At 34.8% G+C, this 15,854-nt stretch overlaps 2 protein-coding genes across 3 annotated transcripts; one reads left to right on the forward strand and one right to left on the reverse strand.

The window, feature by feature from the left end:
* Nucleotides 1–314: 314 nt before the first annotated feature.
* On the reverse strand, nucleotides 315–3,557 carry LOC112728415 (transcription initiation factor TFIID subunit 10). 2 transcript variants are annotated; one of them, XM_025778535.3, is made up of 8 exons: nucleotides 3,413–3,557; nucleotides 3,106–3,240; nucleotides 2,949–3,013; nucleotides 2,115–2,177; nucleotides 1,546–1,603; nucleotides 1,413–1,463; nucleotides 795–891; nucleotides 315–576 (listed from the first exon to the last, which is right to left on the reverse strand). In XM_025778535.3, exons 2-7 carry the CDS (start codon nucleotides 3,205–3,207, stop codon nucleotides 811–813), a joined length of 420 nt encoding a protein of 139 aa, XP_025634320.1. In that variant the 5' UTR covers nucleotides 3,208–3,240; nucleotides 3,413–3,557; the 3' UTR covers nucleotides 315–576; nucleotides 795–810. The 2 variants fall into 2 exon arrangements, with proteins under 2 accessions (XP_025634320.1, XP_025634319.1); XM_025778534.3 differs by having other exon boundaries at nucleotides 772–891.
* A 127-nt stretch (nucleotides 3,558–3,684) lies between these two features.
* On the forward strand, nucleotides 3,685–6,758 carry LOC112728414 (uncharacterized). Its single transcript, XM_025778533.3, has 7 exons — nucleotides 3,685–3,999; nucleotides 4,136–4,206; nucleotides 4,877–4,985; nucleotides 5,187–5,269; nucleotides 5,659–5,817; nucleotides 5,958–6,059; nucleotides 6,350–6,758. The coding sequence occupies exons 1-7, from the start codon at nucleotides 3,939–3,941 to the stop codon at nucleotides 6,503–6,505; spliced, it is 741 nt and encodes a 246-aa protein (XP_025634318.1). The 5' UTR covers nucleotides 3,685–3,938; the 3' UTR covers nucleotides 6,506–6,758.
* The last annotated feature ends 9,096 nt before the right edge of the window (nucleotides 6,759–15,854 follow it).

The raw sequence follows: 15,854 nt of genomic DNA on the forward strand, positions 1-15,854 counted from the left end.
TTAAATATATATTAGAATACAAAATAGTAAAAAAAATAAATACAAAATATATATTAAACGTGTATTAAGCAACGCATGCATTTTTTTATAAGTCGGAGCAGTGTCTTCAGGGTTCAGACAGAATGGTTGTTGCTAAATGGGTGTAAATATAACAATCCAACTTATAATTTACACAATAGTCAAGGACTATAATAAACTGAGATCTTGCATTAGGTGAAATTTTACATACACCGATTATTAGGATGAGCGGTTAATAGTGAACTTAATGAACTCCTGAGATGTTGAACTTGATGAATTTTTAGGCACAACAATAATTAGGAAGAGAAGCATATTCATTTCAGCTGTGACTAAAGATTAATTCCAAGGAAAGAAAAAGGGCAAGGGGAAATGATACAATAAAGTTACTTTTTTTTCCTTAAAAAAAGAGAGTAGGAAAGTTCATTGCTAATCTAGTTCACAATTGATTACATGCACCGTGATGTCAGTAGCGAATAATTGCAGTATTTTTGGTGTTTCCATGGAAATGTTATAGGCTTGTGTTTCATAAAATTCATTCCACCAGCAATTTTGCCATTCCTGCATAACCACACTATCATTAGTTATAACCATGGGATGATACACATGTTCAACAGACAGCAACATTTATCCAATGTAATATTAAACAAAATGGGCTTAATGGAACATGACCTTAGGTATATAATACAAATCTAGAAACCAAGAGCATATAAATGGAATAGACTCAACTCCACAAACTCATATGGAATTACTTACTATGAGAATGTAGAAACCTAAACCTGATTAAACATGGAGTCATTCGTCTCGAGTAGCAGGATCCATTCCAGTAGAAGGGCTGTCAGCAAAATATTCTTGGTGCCTCACATTCACCCCATACTGTTCATACAAGATATCATACCGATTAAATGCAAGGAAATATTACTGTATCTGCATTTAGTAAAATTGATTAAGATGAAAGATGTTTTAATCGTCAAATACCCTAGCTCAGATGTACAGTTTAATATTATTCCCTGAAGAAGCTTATAAACAATGTTCATATTGTTTAATTTCGAGATCATGCATATATGAGCCAATCTAGCTTGGCCTCAACCTGTATCTTCTCCTCCTCTACCAGTTTTCTAAGCAAATCTCGTTAAGTTTAGACACAAATTATTCCCATCATTTTACTAATACTAATATCTATGAACTTGGACATAAATATGCTCCAATGCATATAACTTGCTACGTCAATTGGAAGACTTAACCTCTCCCATACTCAACATACAACCTGAGTAGATATTCAAAATGACTGAAGGTTTGTGTAAAGCTTAAAAAATATGGATAACAGATTGTATGTATTATGACATATTAATGAGGAAAACTTGACAGTCAATTTAAATATACAGAACAATTCTTACATCGTGCAGCGCCTTTGTTAGGTCTTCCATCGTCAAAACAAGGCGCTTATCCTGTTAAAAAAAAATGTAAGTGCTAAAGACAAGACGAGTGTATGTAGAATATAAACAAAACCAGAATAAAAGCTTCCAGAACCTTCTGCTGCCTGTCCCTTTTATCTTTTGGAATTGTTGCTTGTCTTGCTTTGCAGTGCCTACAGTTAAACTCTAGTCACAATGTCATGCCAATATAGTAATGCAAAAGATATGCAGAATAAGAAACTAAAGATGAAGCACATTGTCATATCTCATAACCATTAAACTAAGAAAACCAACAAACATTGACAAAGATACAAGCATTCAAATACAAAGCCACCTACAAGTACACCTAGAAGTGAGGACAAGCAGAGTTCTAGAGAGTAATAGTCAACAACATAATTTATATTGAATTTCGGATTTACATTCTTCTTATCATGATGTGCCCTCATTCTAGTGTGTATATATCTATGGACCACAACAGAAAAGGAGATGAAAGCACAGGCTCTTTTCCCATGTGTTATCCTATAAACTACCTTGAATACACATTTATTAAGAGAGAAAAATAGTATCCATCATGTACTGACCAACATCACTCACATGCATGAACAACTTATATCCAATGGTTTATGGGTAATTATAAACAGATTATGACAAAAAAAAAAGAAAAAAGAAAAAGAAGAAACATACTGAAGTGCATCACCCGCAACTTCTGCAACAAACTTCTGAGTGGCAACAGCAACCAATCTAGTCCTGAAATAGTGATCCACATTTGCAATCAAACAACAAATACAGGGGGCTAAGAATCCAACTTTTGTAGGAATAAATATCAACAATAATTTAAAAAGAAAAAAAAAGGAAGAAAATGTTGAATCCACTACGGATTCGGAAGGATAAATTTAGCTATATTATAAGTTCACAACAAACCAATAAAGATTTCTGCAAGCATGGCATGGTTTGGGATACTGCATACAAGTTGAGGACAAGCGAAGCAACGCAATCTGCTATTGCTCATTCCTTATATATTCTGACACAGGCTTCTACTAACTCATATAATTAACATTGGTGCCGAAAATACTTACTACAAGTATTATATGCTTATGCCTGGTCACTATCATCTCGAGCGAAGCCTAGTCCATAAGTATTGAAAATAAAGGATAATTAAGTAAAAGACTTCAATTTTAATAGTCACAACCAAATATGGTTGATTCTTATGCTTATCACTTGAATGATCATACAAATATATGACTTTAAACCATTTATATTTTAATCTCCTCTAAAATTTCCTCTAACCTTTTCTTAGGCCTACCTCTACCTCTAGCTATAGGACAATCCTACATCTGATTCACTATCCTAACTTGAGCCTATAACCAAAGATTAAATTGGACCATTATTCTCTATAATCAGCTCTAATATGGCGATTCCTAATCCTATATAGATTAGTTGACAATGTCAAAACATCAAAGCTAAACTCACACATAAACAAAAAAGGAACAAATCTGTAACAAGGGAGGAGGCACTAACAATCGAAGATCGGGAGACTGAAATCCGCTCTTGGCTAAGTAATGCTCCACCAACTCATCAGGTATCTGAGAAGAAGACGAAACGGTTGGTTCAAATGTTCAATCAAATTTATGAAACAATTCCAATGAAAGAGCTCAAGCATAGATATGAAACAAACCGTAGGAGTATAATCCATTAACGAAGCAAGAAACTCGGTGAGTGCAGTATCGTCATCATGCCTCCCTCCATCGCTTGATTGTGGATTATGGTTAGGGTTCATCTCCTCCTCACTCTATCTATACAATAACCTACCCTGCGAATTTATCAATTTTCTTAGAATTTACTTCAAACTCATATACACGAGTCATTCGAATTATGCAAAGTTTGTAAATTAAGAATTAAAAGGATCAAGAGCAAAATTTTTGGTTCGCAAAAATATCCATTTTTTCGAGGAAACAAAAAGTTTTTTTTGTTGCGCCTCGTACCTTGCTGGTGGTTGCCGGAGAAAAGGAGAGACTGGTTGCTGCCGTGAAATCCCCGCCGTACACCGCTGTCGTAGGAGAACGGAGAATGAAACTTGAAACTTTTTTCAGGTGCCTCTGCCGATAGTGTTTGTTTTGTAGTGTAGCCACTGAAACTTTCATATTCCTAGCCCAATAATCTGTACACTAGGCCCAATAAAGCCCAATAATATTATTAATGGGCTTGGATCGGCCCATTACTTACCCTTGAAGAAGAGAACACCCGACACCGTCGTCACTGAGGAAAAGAATTAAGAATCTAAGAAGAAAAGACACAAATCCAAAAGAATATTCTTTCCCTTTTTCATATCAACACAATTTGTATCTCTGATTTGTGATCTTTCTTCTTCTTCTTCTTGTGTGTTGTTGAAAGTTTCAATTTTTACAATTAGTATTTAAATACTTATCCTTCTCCCAAAAAAGTTCACACAATCCAATCCAATTCAATTGCTTCCAAAAATTTGATTAATTAGATCTTCTAGTTCTAGCCATGGTTCTTCACCGAGAACAAGAGCTTCTTCTCTCTTCTCCTTTCATTGACCCTTCTAAAGGTACCCCTTTTATCCTTTTTCATTTAATTCAGCTCAAGCTTATCCTCAAAGTTTTAAGCTTTTTTTAGAAGAGGAAAAAGATTGATTTTTTTTTTTTCAGATGGATTTTGAATTTGTTCTATTTTGTTATGAACAGGAGATGGTGGAAAATCTGGTGGGATGTCAATTGAGAAGAAGATTGAGTTCCTTGAGAGCTTGACTGGAAAGGTTGTTCCTTTATGCACAGAACTCATTGATGATAATATTTTGAGTGTTGTTACTGCTTTTACAACTCTAATGCTTATGTTTGTAAAAATACAATTCTTAATTTTCTTAAATGGCCTTATTTCTTTTAAACAAATATTGTTATATTACTTATACTGTATGGTGTGAAACAAGATGCATTGGTGTTTCAATTTCATTGGTATTTTTCTATGCAATGCATTTTATGAATGCAGCTGAGAAGCTTATTAATGCTATCCACTTTTTGTCTATGTTTATGGTTGGACTGAAGAAAATTCATCACCCCCGTTTGAATATAAATTTGCAATATGGTGTTTTCATGACTGAGTGGTTTAAATGAAAAAAGTCGGTATTACAGATTGGTTTATAAATTGAATTTGTCACTTAGAATGTGTCTTGGTATCATTTGTTTTAACTGATTCTTCTAAGACTTTAGGTACTTCAACAATTTCCCTTTTTTAGATATATTGGTGCAATGTGCATTTGCTATGTTTACAATTGTTGATATGAATTTTGCAAACTTGGTTATGTCATTATGTGAACTGAATACTTTTGGCTGTTATAACTTATAACAATTACAAGCAGCAAGTTCTCCATTCTATTAATTAGATTTTTAATCAACCTGAGAGGCTGAGACTAGTCTTACCTGTTTCAGGTTACAAATCGAAGATCCCGTAGGTGGTTAAACGATCGTCTCCTGATGGAACTGGTTCCACGATTAAATGCGGAGGAAATCAGAGGCTTGTTTGCTCCACCACCATGGGGTAAATTATCTGAGGCATCTTTCCTGAAACTTTGGTTGCTTAGTTTTGTTGCATGCTTCCTGTGATACCCCAAACCCGCCCAAAAAGAAAAAGTCATTACCTAAGAGCGTTTTAATTTTTGAACTTTCAATGTTTCTTTAGTATAAGTAATGACTGGATTAATTTTCATTTTAAAAAATGACGATCGGGTTCATTTCACAGGTGAAGAAGTTCCACCTTCAACATTTTCCATGACTAATGTGGAAGAGTGGGACAGATTCAGGAATATAGACATGGATAAAGAGGTTATATTTGCTTCTCTTATTTTTAAACTCCTTGAAACGTTTTTACTGTTTAAGAAGATAATTCCATGCACCTATAATTGAATTCAAGAAGCTTTACAGTGAATTATTGCTTTTGGTACTAAATATATCCTTTTAGAAGTTATTCTGTGATCTAGGTATCTTTTACAATTTTTAGTATCGTAGAGTTTATATCTGCAACGAATGTGCTTACATGGTGTGTTTTAGTGTTTATGTTCTGCTATGTGTGCGCATGAGCCATGAGAATTGAAGTTAGTTTAGAGTGCCAATTGCTAACTATTGGTTGGCACTTGAGTTTGTTTGGTTATGTTGGAATGTAATGTAGAGACAGCCAACAAACATCTCACTATAGGTTTCATATGTTTCGATAGGTCAATATGATCCATGCTTTCGAAAACTCTTTAGACAAGAGGAAAGGCCGTGTTGATGCTGACAAGTTGGCAGTATTGAATGGTTGGCATAGAGTTGATTGTCGAACAAGAGAGGCACTTCGACGCAGCTCTGTTTCCGAACTCATAGAGGGTTATGAGGTACATATTTGATTATTAATTACCCCCTTCTAACCTGTAAATCACCATTGTGCACAAGAAAAGGGATTAACTTTTATATAAAAAATATATCTTGCAATTTACATAGAAACATATTTTTTATTCTTTTCTATCTTCTTAAGGAATGTATACGGACGTTTATAACGAAAAGCTCGGATGGAGATGTTCTTGAGCTGCAAATTCAGGATCCTTTTAGGAGATTGTTACTGCATGGTGTTTGTGAGGTAATATCAGATATGCTGCTCTCCATGTTATTGTTGAAATTTCAATTCGCCTTCTATGCTTGAAAATTTGGGAAGTTTTTCATGAAAATGACAAAAAAGAAGCATTAGTGATACCAATCATGGTTTTTTGCATCCTTATTATATTGTTATCTAAATCTTTTTCTCATTATATATATGCATTATATTTGCTGCCGTTTCTAAAATTTTTTGGATCTGTCGCTGCTCGTGAAACCATTTATACTCTTGTAAGTGTACATGAAGCTTATAATCTTAATTTTTGTTGGTGGTAGTTCTACAACTTGGCCTCAGATACAGTGACAGATATGAATGGTGGTGTGGAGTCATCAAAGATGACAAAGATAAAGAAGAAGAAAAGGGGTTCTCCTCAGCTTCCAAATATCACTCTCTGCCACTTTCTGAAGATGTCCAAGGAAGGAAGTTGGTAATTTGATTCAGGGAGAAATGTTGTAATTCCTTATTATTATTATGATAAAAGACCTGTCTTTAGTCAATTATGTACAATGTAAAATTAATTTAGTTGTTTATTATTGCACAATAATTTCACTGTAAATTAGTCTTTAGAACTGTCTATTCAATTGGTTGATACTTGATACCATTAGTCAACATAACAAGTTGATTGCTGGCTTAATTTACAATGTTATGGTTGTTTAATTCAAGAATAAACACTTAACTCGGTTCCATAATGTGACTTTAAAAAAAATATATATATGATTTCTGATTTTATCATTTTTATTTTTGAGACGATATAATTTCTGTTTAAAGCGTTCATCAAATATCAACAAAAATTAATTAGTAGTAGTTTTATTTGTAATTTGTAAAAGTTTCAAATTGGGCACAATTAATTTTTTATTTTTTTTATAGTACAATACACACAGTTTGTTTGGGTGTTACTAAATTGTTAAAAAATATTTTTTTTATTTGTTTAATGTGTTTGATAAAATTTTAATAATAAAAATAAATTTATTACAAAATAAAAATAAAAAAAATATTTTTTTAAATTATAATTTAAATCTTTTTGAAAAGATTTTTTATTTAAAAATTTATTTTTAACATAATAAATAAATAAATAAATATTTTTATATTATTGTATTTAAATATAATTGTTAAATAAAAAAATATTTTTATATAAAATATTTAAATATAATTTTTTTTAAAAAATTATTTGATAGAAAAGATCATTTCATAAAAATTTACTTAAACAAGCTCAAATATTATTGAGTTTTTTTTACTTTTTGTTATATATTCTACGTTTTTTTAATTAATTTTAGTATAGAAGTAATTTTTCATATAATTGAGATATAATTAGCTTATTTTAAAATTAATTTTAAACTGGAGTATATAATAAAAAAAACCCGATTGTGTTTAGGGATTTAGTTTCACTAAACACATCTTTACTTTAATAAATATGATACTCGTGTGATTTTTTTTGTTAACTGAAAAATAACAAAAAGAACAAATAAAAAAGAGAAAATAAATAATAAAAAACTGCTTAAGAAATAGGAGAATCCTATTAAATGTTACTCAAATTTTTTTCAGGATAACAGAAATTATCATCATCTTTGTCATGATTATTTGTCATTGTATTTGCATTCTTAAGATCAACTGAAGAATAATACATCAATTTTAAGATATGATGTCCCAAATATTCAACACCAAAAGATCAACAAATTATCTTAAAAATTATTGATAAGAGTAAAGATATTCATACAATTTGTTACATAAATAATATCTCTTTGTTCCAAATTTTAAACTAGTAGATATATTTTGTAAATAATAAATAACTTTTTTTTTTTTGCAGAATATTACAACTCTTAATCATTTTTAAACAATCTCGTTGCCAACTTCTATTCCAATCTTTGATAATATAGACAAAACCAACACGATCATCAATATCAGGATAACTTGCATTATAGTTAATCTTAAAAATACCCACCGAGAAAAAAATCTATGAGTAGGGATGTACGTGGATTGGATCGGATCAGATATGACCGAAAATTCGATCCGATCCGCACAATTTTCATCGGATCGGATTGGATATGATATCCGCGTTTTTAGTGTCGGATCGGATATCAGATATATCCGCATAATTGAACCTTCTCTTTTTAATCATATTTTTACGTAAAAAATTCAATAAAAAATATTTATTTTATACTTTTAAATTTATATATTCCTAAAATATTTTTAATCAAACTTTTTCTAAATAACAAAAATAAAATAATACAATATATGAATAATAATTACTAACTAAAACATACAAACAAGTAAATATAATATCAAACATATATATATATATATATATATATATATATATATATATATATATTTAATTATTATTGTGCGGATATGCGAATGTAGAACAGATATTCGCGATCCGATCCGTAAAGGGTGATCCTATCCGATCCGATCGATATGACGATCGGATCGTATCCGCAATTTTCGGATCAGATGCGGATATTTACCACGGATTTGCGGATACGATCCGATCCATGAACACCCCTATTTATGAGCCACCAATGGTAGAGGGGATAAAAACTCGTTGCAACTCAAAAACATTTCGAAACTCCTTTTCTAAGAACAAAGTCATACTAGTCATTTTATTTAAGGACTAAGATTCGTGCAGATGAAAGATCTTATTATTCTTGGAATGTCAAATCCACCATAGACCAGAAAAGAATATTAAATGACTCTCTTTACTATGAAGCAAGAACCAATTCATCAAATTCAGAGGTTGATCAAAAATCTCCAAAACTTGCCAAACTAGCTTGACTTTCAGACAATTCCAAATATAATGAACAATCAATTTCTAGCCAGAAAACATCATGAACAGTTGTCTATTGGCAAGATGCCCCTCGGAAACAAAAAGTAGTCTTGGACAGAACCTCCCTAAGACAAAGTCAGGTCAAAAATTTATGTTTTTTGGAATAAGTTGACAACAAAGTCAAAACCAATTTCCCTTGTCATCCTAACCAAACTTCTTCTTGAGCCACAAGTAACCACTACGAGAATCATAAACCTTTGACATCGTATCAGACTAAAATCATCCTATCACTAAACCTGCTTGCATATCCGAATTGTAAAAAAAAATGTTGCTTAAAACAAAAAGTTGGTTTTGTGTACTAAAATAATTGAAAACCACTAGATATTTACAGAAATTATTTTTAATACAAAAATAAAAAAAGTATTTTGGTTGAATATTGATATTTAAAATGTATTATAGTATTGTGAATGTATAAAAAATATGTTCAACACGTACTTTGTGTGTTGGTCAAAATATTGATACGTGTTCAACACGCAGTTTACGTGTTGCCAGAATAATGACATGTATCCAACACACAATCTACGTATTGGCATTCTATCTTCAAAATTCACCAACCGTACTTATAATTACACCAAATAATTTTATTTTCAACAAAAATATAAATATTTTTTTCGTATAAAAAAAATTAGCCAAACATTTACATCAACCTTTTCCTTTATTGTTTGTCTCCATTCATTTACTTGTTTCCTACTTTCTTTAATTAGACACCTCGTCATGCCACTAATATAACTTCTTTCTAGGAAAAAGTACAATCACACGTGAGTACAGCTGGAATGTGATCAACATGTTAGATTTTCCAACAACAAAAAAAAGAATTAAAATTATTCTCATTTTTTTTTCAATTATGCTTAATTATTAAGATAATTCATTTTATTGAAACTGTAATATTTTTGTACCTAAACATGTAGTATATATTTAAATTATTTATTCTAGTCACACCTTTAAAGTTGGAGAAAATTATTTTATTTTTCAAGTAAGTATCTAAAATAATTCCAAAAAACTTTAAATTGAATATTTTATTTTCAAACAAATTTTTTCTCGAAGATTTTAAAATAATAAAAATTTATGAAAAAAATAAAATATATATTTAGATATTGTTGTAATAATTTATAATAGCTGTGTTTAATATGATTCAAGGTATCATTTATTTATAGGTGACTAATAAATAAAAAAAATCAAATAATAAATAAATAATATCTTATTATTAATAAAAATATCAATTAATATCAATTTAATTAATAGACAAAAATTATAATATTCTATAATAACATCCAATTTAAAATTCATTAAAATTTTATTTAACTATTTTTTTTTTAAAAAACCTTAAATGTGCTTAGAGGGCTAATGCCTTTAAGGCTTTAACGTGGGAACTCCAATTAGGATGGCACCTTCCATACGGGATAAACCTAGCATTAACTGTAATATTAATTTAAAAAAAAAAGATATCAATTTATTTTATTGTAAATTTATTAATTATTTGTATGTTGGGTTTTGTCACGTGAGTAACCAGAAATAGACAGATTGGACTTGGATGGAAGGCCCAAACGTTAGAAGGAGGCGGTTTCTGACTTAGTTTGTATCTGAGAACTGTGTGGTTTTCGACTTGGTTTGTGTCTTGGAACCGTCGTCCGAGTTGTGAGTATTTAATAAAATGGGGGGTGGTACCTACAAAGACACTCCGATACCTAAGTTAGTAAGGGGTTAAGCAGGTTCAGAGAGTATTGGAACTTAGCTTTACCTGAGTGTGTCAGTGTATTTATAGGTAATGATCCAATAACCACCGTTGGAGTCGTTCTACTTCTGAAGGTGGATAACCGTTCTTTTATCTTAGAGTTATTGAGATATCTCTTCTAGAAGTGGATGAGAGATTTTAGGGGGCAGTTACTTATTTGAATAAGTGTTATCTGCCAGCTTATGTCAAACCCGACTTTTTTGAGGAGGTCGAGTGAGTGGTAAAGGACAACCTTTGGATTGGACCTTTTTGGTTTACTTGAGCCTGGACCATAGTATTGGGTCAGGGCATGAACAGTACCCCTACTCGAGTCCGATCTCTTAGCTATGAGTTGGATTCGAGTATTAATTGAACTCCAGGTTTATTCAAGTCGGAAAACGACGTGATTTTAGTTTAAAACCGACGTGATTTTGAATTTATCAATCGTCGCGTCTAATCAAATGTCACGTCCGTTTGGGGCTTGCATTTACTCGTGGGGGAGCAGTTACATTGGTAACGGCGTGTTTCTTTACTGACAGCATCATTTTACTGTTTTGCCCTTAGTATATTATAAATACTTTTCCCTCTCCTTTCTTTGTTTTCTTTCGTCTTCTCTTCGAAGTTTCTTCCTTTGCTCTTTCACTCTTTCCCTCAAAAACTTCCTTTGACCTTTCGTTCGTGGGCGCTTCATCTCGGCTACTGGAACTCTTCCTTTTGGTGATTTTACAAAGAAGGTTATTTCTTTTTACCTTGCTTTCCTTCGTTGTTTTCACCGTATTTTCTTTATTTCTGTTTGGTGTACTTGTGTGTATAAGGGAGGTTTATGCTTTTATCGTTCTTTTATTTGTAGTGCAAAGCTTTGGGATTTTTGCATGTTTATTTTACAAAAATTGCTTCTTTTGCCGCATAGTGATTGTTTTCCTTATTTGTTTTGGAAGAAACTGTCTTATATTTGGGGTCCCTGTTTTTTTTATGATTTTATTTTTCCTTGTAGGTTTTATTACTTTTATATACACTCCCTCATTGCTGAAAAAATGTCTTCTCGTATCTCTGAGACACTCTTGAGATGGGTAGATGATTTTGTACTTATTGAAAAACCTCTAGTGGATACTGACTTTATAACCGAGCTTCGTAACCATCATAGAATTTGTATTCTTGAGGCTGACGAACCAAAATATGAACTGGTGGCCCTCGATTCTGAGGATCGGGTTTGTTATGGGAGGATTAATGATTCTGAGTCCCACTTCTTTTTTATGTACGACTGCTTTTTCACCCAGAGTTTCCCTTCCTTTTTCTGATTTTGAAATAGAAGTTTTGTCCTACTGCCGAGTTGCTCCTACCCAACTCCACCCCAATTCCTGGGGTTTCCTGAAGATTTATCAACTTGTCAGCCAAGAGCTTGACTTTCTGACTTCCTTAAAAATCTTTTTTCTATCTCTTCCACCTTACCCGACCTTTTAGTAAGCAAAACACACAGCAATGAGTATCTTTTCGAGCTATTCAGGGTCGGAAGGTGTTTTCCATTTTTGACGAGTCCTTTCATGACTTTAAAAACTTTTTCTTTAAGGTCCAAGCTGTAGAGGGTCATCATTCCTTTTTCCGAAACGAGAATAACGAGCCCCAATTTTCTCTGTACTGCTCGGAGGCCTCTCCCGTTGATAAATATAGCCTAGATGACTTAGATGAGGTAGATGAGGCCATTCTTGGGTTTTTTCGAGAGGCCTGGGGCAAGCTCCAAATCTGGATACTAAGAATTCCTCATTGGCCCTCCGAGTTTCGTTCAAACCGAGTTAGGTAGTTTTTGCTTCTTTGTGGCTGCTTTTGATGAATTCCTGACATGCAATGTGTTCTTTTCCGATTTGTGTGCTGATCAACTTTTACTCATTCTTTCAGAAATGGCGAAAAGCGGGTCAAGCGCTGCTTACCAAAAGGTCCAGGAGGCGAAGAGGAAGGCCCGCGCTCGAGCTGATGCTGCAAAGGTCGGAGCTTCTGGCACTCCTCTTCTCCAAGATTCAGGTTTAGGGACCTCCTCCTCTCGTCCTATTCTGGTAAACCATATTCATACTTCTTCCATTCCTCCTCCTGCTCCTGCCCCACCCATTCAGCCCTCTGCCGAGCCTGAAAAGAAGAAGCGAAAGACCTCGAAGATTGGTTCTTCCACTGCTGCCGAGGCCAACTTCGATGTTCCGAAGTTCACAAGGAAGCACATGCTTCTTTTTAGCCAAATCTCCATGGATGATGCTTCCTTATGTAACCATCTTCAGATTCTTGCACGGGGGGGGGGGGGGATTCGGACGGCTGGGGTCTGTACTGCCCTTCTTGATATACTCAACAAAACTCTCTTGAGTTCTTTTCAAAAATCCATAGAGGACCTTCAGGGGAGGATTGTCTTGTATCAAGAAGAGGAGAAGAGGCTGCAGTGGGAGAATGCCTGGTTGAAGGAGGAGCTTGCCCAACTCCAGGAGAGGGAGAAAAAATTGATGGGCCAATGTGCCCTGGCTGAGGGGCTGAAGGAGAAGGCAGAGCAAAATTATGTTAGGCTTTTTTTTGAGAATATTGATCTGCAGAAGCAGCTGGAGTTGAATTGAGAGGCCTATCAGGACCTGGAGGATTCTATTGTTGAGAGCTCGGAGGAGGCTTTTAGGGTGTTCAAGGAACAAGTCGGAGTTATCGCTCCTGACTTGGACCTTTCACCTCTCCATCCCGACAAAGTCGTCATTGATGGGGCAATTGTTTCTCCTCCTCGTCTTGAGACCAATTCCGAGTTGAAGACTCGTGGGCAGCGTATTGTTGAGTCTTCTCCTCGTGAGGTGGAGCAACAGGAAGGATTTCTGCTGAGTTCTTCTTCTCAACCAGCCGAAGCTCTGACCTCTACCACTGAAGAGATCCTTCAGACCCTTCCGACTCTTGCAGCATACCCGATTTCTTCTCCTGTTGACGACTCCAATCCTCTTCTCAGTTTCCAATGATTTTTAGCTACTAGGGCCCGACTTGTGGGCCCTTTTTGAACAATTTATTTTTATATGTTTGTTTCCTGTGGTGGTTTCTGACACTTGTCCCTTAATAGGGTCATTAACAAAATTTATTTGTTTTGCTGGTCCCTTTTTGGATAAGGACCTTTTAACAAAACATTTTGATTATGTATGTTTGCCGGCATTTTTTATGCTTGAAAAAATAATTTTTTGTTGACTGATTTTTTATAAGGCTTTTTACGAAAAACCCTTTGTTGTTTTGATCTTCCTGGTTTATGAAAAAAGTTTTTCGTCATATGAACTGTTCTAAGTTAGAACTTTCCGAAATACTTTTTGTAGTGTAATTTTGGGAAAACCTTCGCTTTCATCTTTGAGGGATTTTCGTATCTCTTTTTGTGTTCCATTATTTTGACTTTACATATTCAATTTTGTTTTTGAATTGTTTTCATAATTTAAGTTATTTTTGTGATGCATTTTGTTTATTTCAGGCTTTTCGACTTGTGAGTCGTTAGTGATATTATTCCCGAGTTATCATGATCGTCTTTTGTAACCTCTTTATACCGACTTGTACCTCGTCGTTTTATCTCGCTGAAAACTCAGGTCGGTCATGGGATTTTCACGCTTTTTCGAGCTTAAATCAGTGCGTTTTATAGAATAATAATAGTAATAACGGAATTGTGAAGAGATAAAGTAAATGTTTATTGGTTGATGGAGATAACTTTTACAAAAGTTGTTTTAGCTACTAAGAGATTTTCAACTTTTAACCCTTAGTCCCCACTTTAATGCCTCGTTAAAACCCTCTTCAGGAAAACTCTTTTTGGAAAAAAAATCATGAAGTCGAGAAAAAGAGTACATCCTCAGGGAGCGGAGTTCGCTTCTAGCTATAATATCTCCTCATGTTGCAGGCATGCCACGACCTAGGGAGCTTGGTACCATCCAAGTCGGATACTTTGTAATACCCTTTTCCGAGTATTTCAATTATCTTATATGGCCCCTTCCAATTGGCAGCGAGTTTTCCTTCACCCGACTTGTTTACGCCGATGTCATTCCTAATCAAGACCAAGTCATCTGAGGCGAAGCTTTTACGAATGACTTTCTTATTGTACATGTTCGTCATCCTTTGCTTTAGTGCTGCTTCCCTTATCTGGGCCTGTTCTCGGACTTCAGGGAGTAGTTCGAGTTCTTCTCTATGTGCCCTAAGATTGCCGACCTCATCATAGAACCTCACCCTTGGACTTTGCTCGTTGACTTCAACTGGTATCATGACTTCTATGCCATAAGCAAGTCGAAAGGGTGTTTCTCCAGTAGTTGATTGAGGTGTGGTTCGATAGGCCCACAACACTTGAGGGAGCTCCTCGACCCAAGCCCCATTTGCATCTTGAAGCATTTTCTTCAATCCATTCAGTATGACTTTATTGGCTGCCTCAACTTGCCCATTTACTTGTGGGTGTTCAACCGAGGTGAACTGGTGCTTGATCTTCATACTGGCTACCAAGTTTTTAAATGTAGAGTCGGTGAACTGGGTACCATTATCCATGGTGATGGAATGGGGAATTCCATACCTGGTAATGATATTCTTGTAGAGGAACTTTTGACTTCTCTGAGCCGTGATGGTGGCCAAGGGCTCTGCTTTGATCTACTTCGTCAAGTAGTCTACTCCCACTATGAGGTATTTTACTTGTCCAGGCGCTTGGAAACAAAGTCCGAGTAGGTCCAGCCCCCATTTTGCAAAAGGCCATGGAGAAGTTATGCTGATGAGCTCTTCGGGGGGAGCGACATAGAAGTTAGCATGCATTTGGCATAGCTGACATTTCTTCACGAAGTCGATAGCATCCTTCTGCAAGGTCGGCCAGTAAAACCCGGCTCGGATAACTTTTCTGGCAGAGACCTTGCTCCAAGATGATTTCCGCAGATGCCATTGTGTACCTCTTCTAGGGATGGCAGCAGTACCCGTACCCGCCCCGCCCCTACCCGGTCGGGGCGGGTTTGAACCCGACCCGGAGCGGGGCGGGGTCGGGTTTAGGCTAAACCCGCCCCTACCCGTCCCGGAGTGCATATATATATATATATATATATAATTTTTTAGTGATTAGGTTCAGTTCTCACCGCCACTCAGTTTGTAACTCGATTAGGGATTTAGGGTTAGCAACCCCTTCCTCCTCAGCTCTTCTCCTCTCCAAGACCATAGCCTCGCCGCCTCGGTTCAGTTCAACCCAGTGCTTGCCGTCGAATCTGCTCCAGTTTTGCATCTCCTTCAAGCCGCATTTGCCTGT

The sequence above is a fragment of the Arachis hypogaea genome, chromosome 12, assembly GCF_003086295.3.
Source record: "Arachis hypogaea cultivar Tifrunner chromosome 12, arahy.Tifrunner.gnm2.J5K5, whole genome shotgun sequence".
Classification (NCBI taxonomy): Eukaryota; Viridiplantae; Streptophyta; class Magnoliopsida; order Fabales; family Fabaceae; genus Arachis; species Arachis hypogaea.

What these genes read in the sequence shown, in the direction of transcription:
- LOC112728415 (XM_025778535.3), bottom strand. Translation starts at nt 3,207, where the DNA reads ATGAACCCTAACCATAATCCACAATCAAGCGATGGAGGGAGGCATGAT. An exon ending in CAGTCTCCCGATCTTCGATT is followed by an intron (nt 2,178 to 2,948) that starts GTTAGTGCCTCC and finishes TCACTATTTCAG; the next exon opens with GACTAGATTGGTTGCTGTTG. An exon ending in TAACAAAGGCGCTGCACGAT is followed by an intron (nt 892 to 1,412) that starts GTAAGAATTGTT and finishes TTGTATGAACAG; the next exon opens with TATGGGGTGAATGTGAGGCA.
- LOC112728414 (XM_025778533.3), top strand. Translation starts at nt 3,939, where the DNA reads ATGGTTCTTCACCGAGAACAAGAGCTTCTTCTCTCTTCTCCTTTCATT. An exon ending in GTTTGCTCCACCACCATGGG is followed by an intron (nt 4,986 to 5,186) that starts GTAAATTATCTG and finishes TTCATTTCACAG; the next exon opens with GTGAAGAAGTTCCACCTTCA. An exon ending in AACTCATAGAGGGTTATGAG is followed by an intron (nt 5,818 to 5,957) that starts GTACATATTTGA and finishes TATCTTCTTAAG; the next exon opens with GAATGTATACGGACGTTTAT.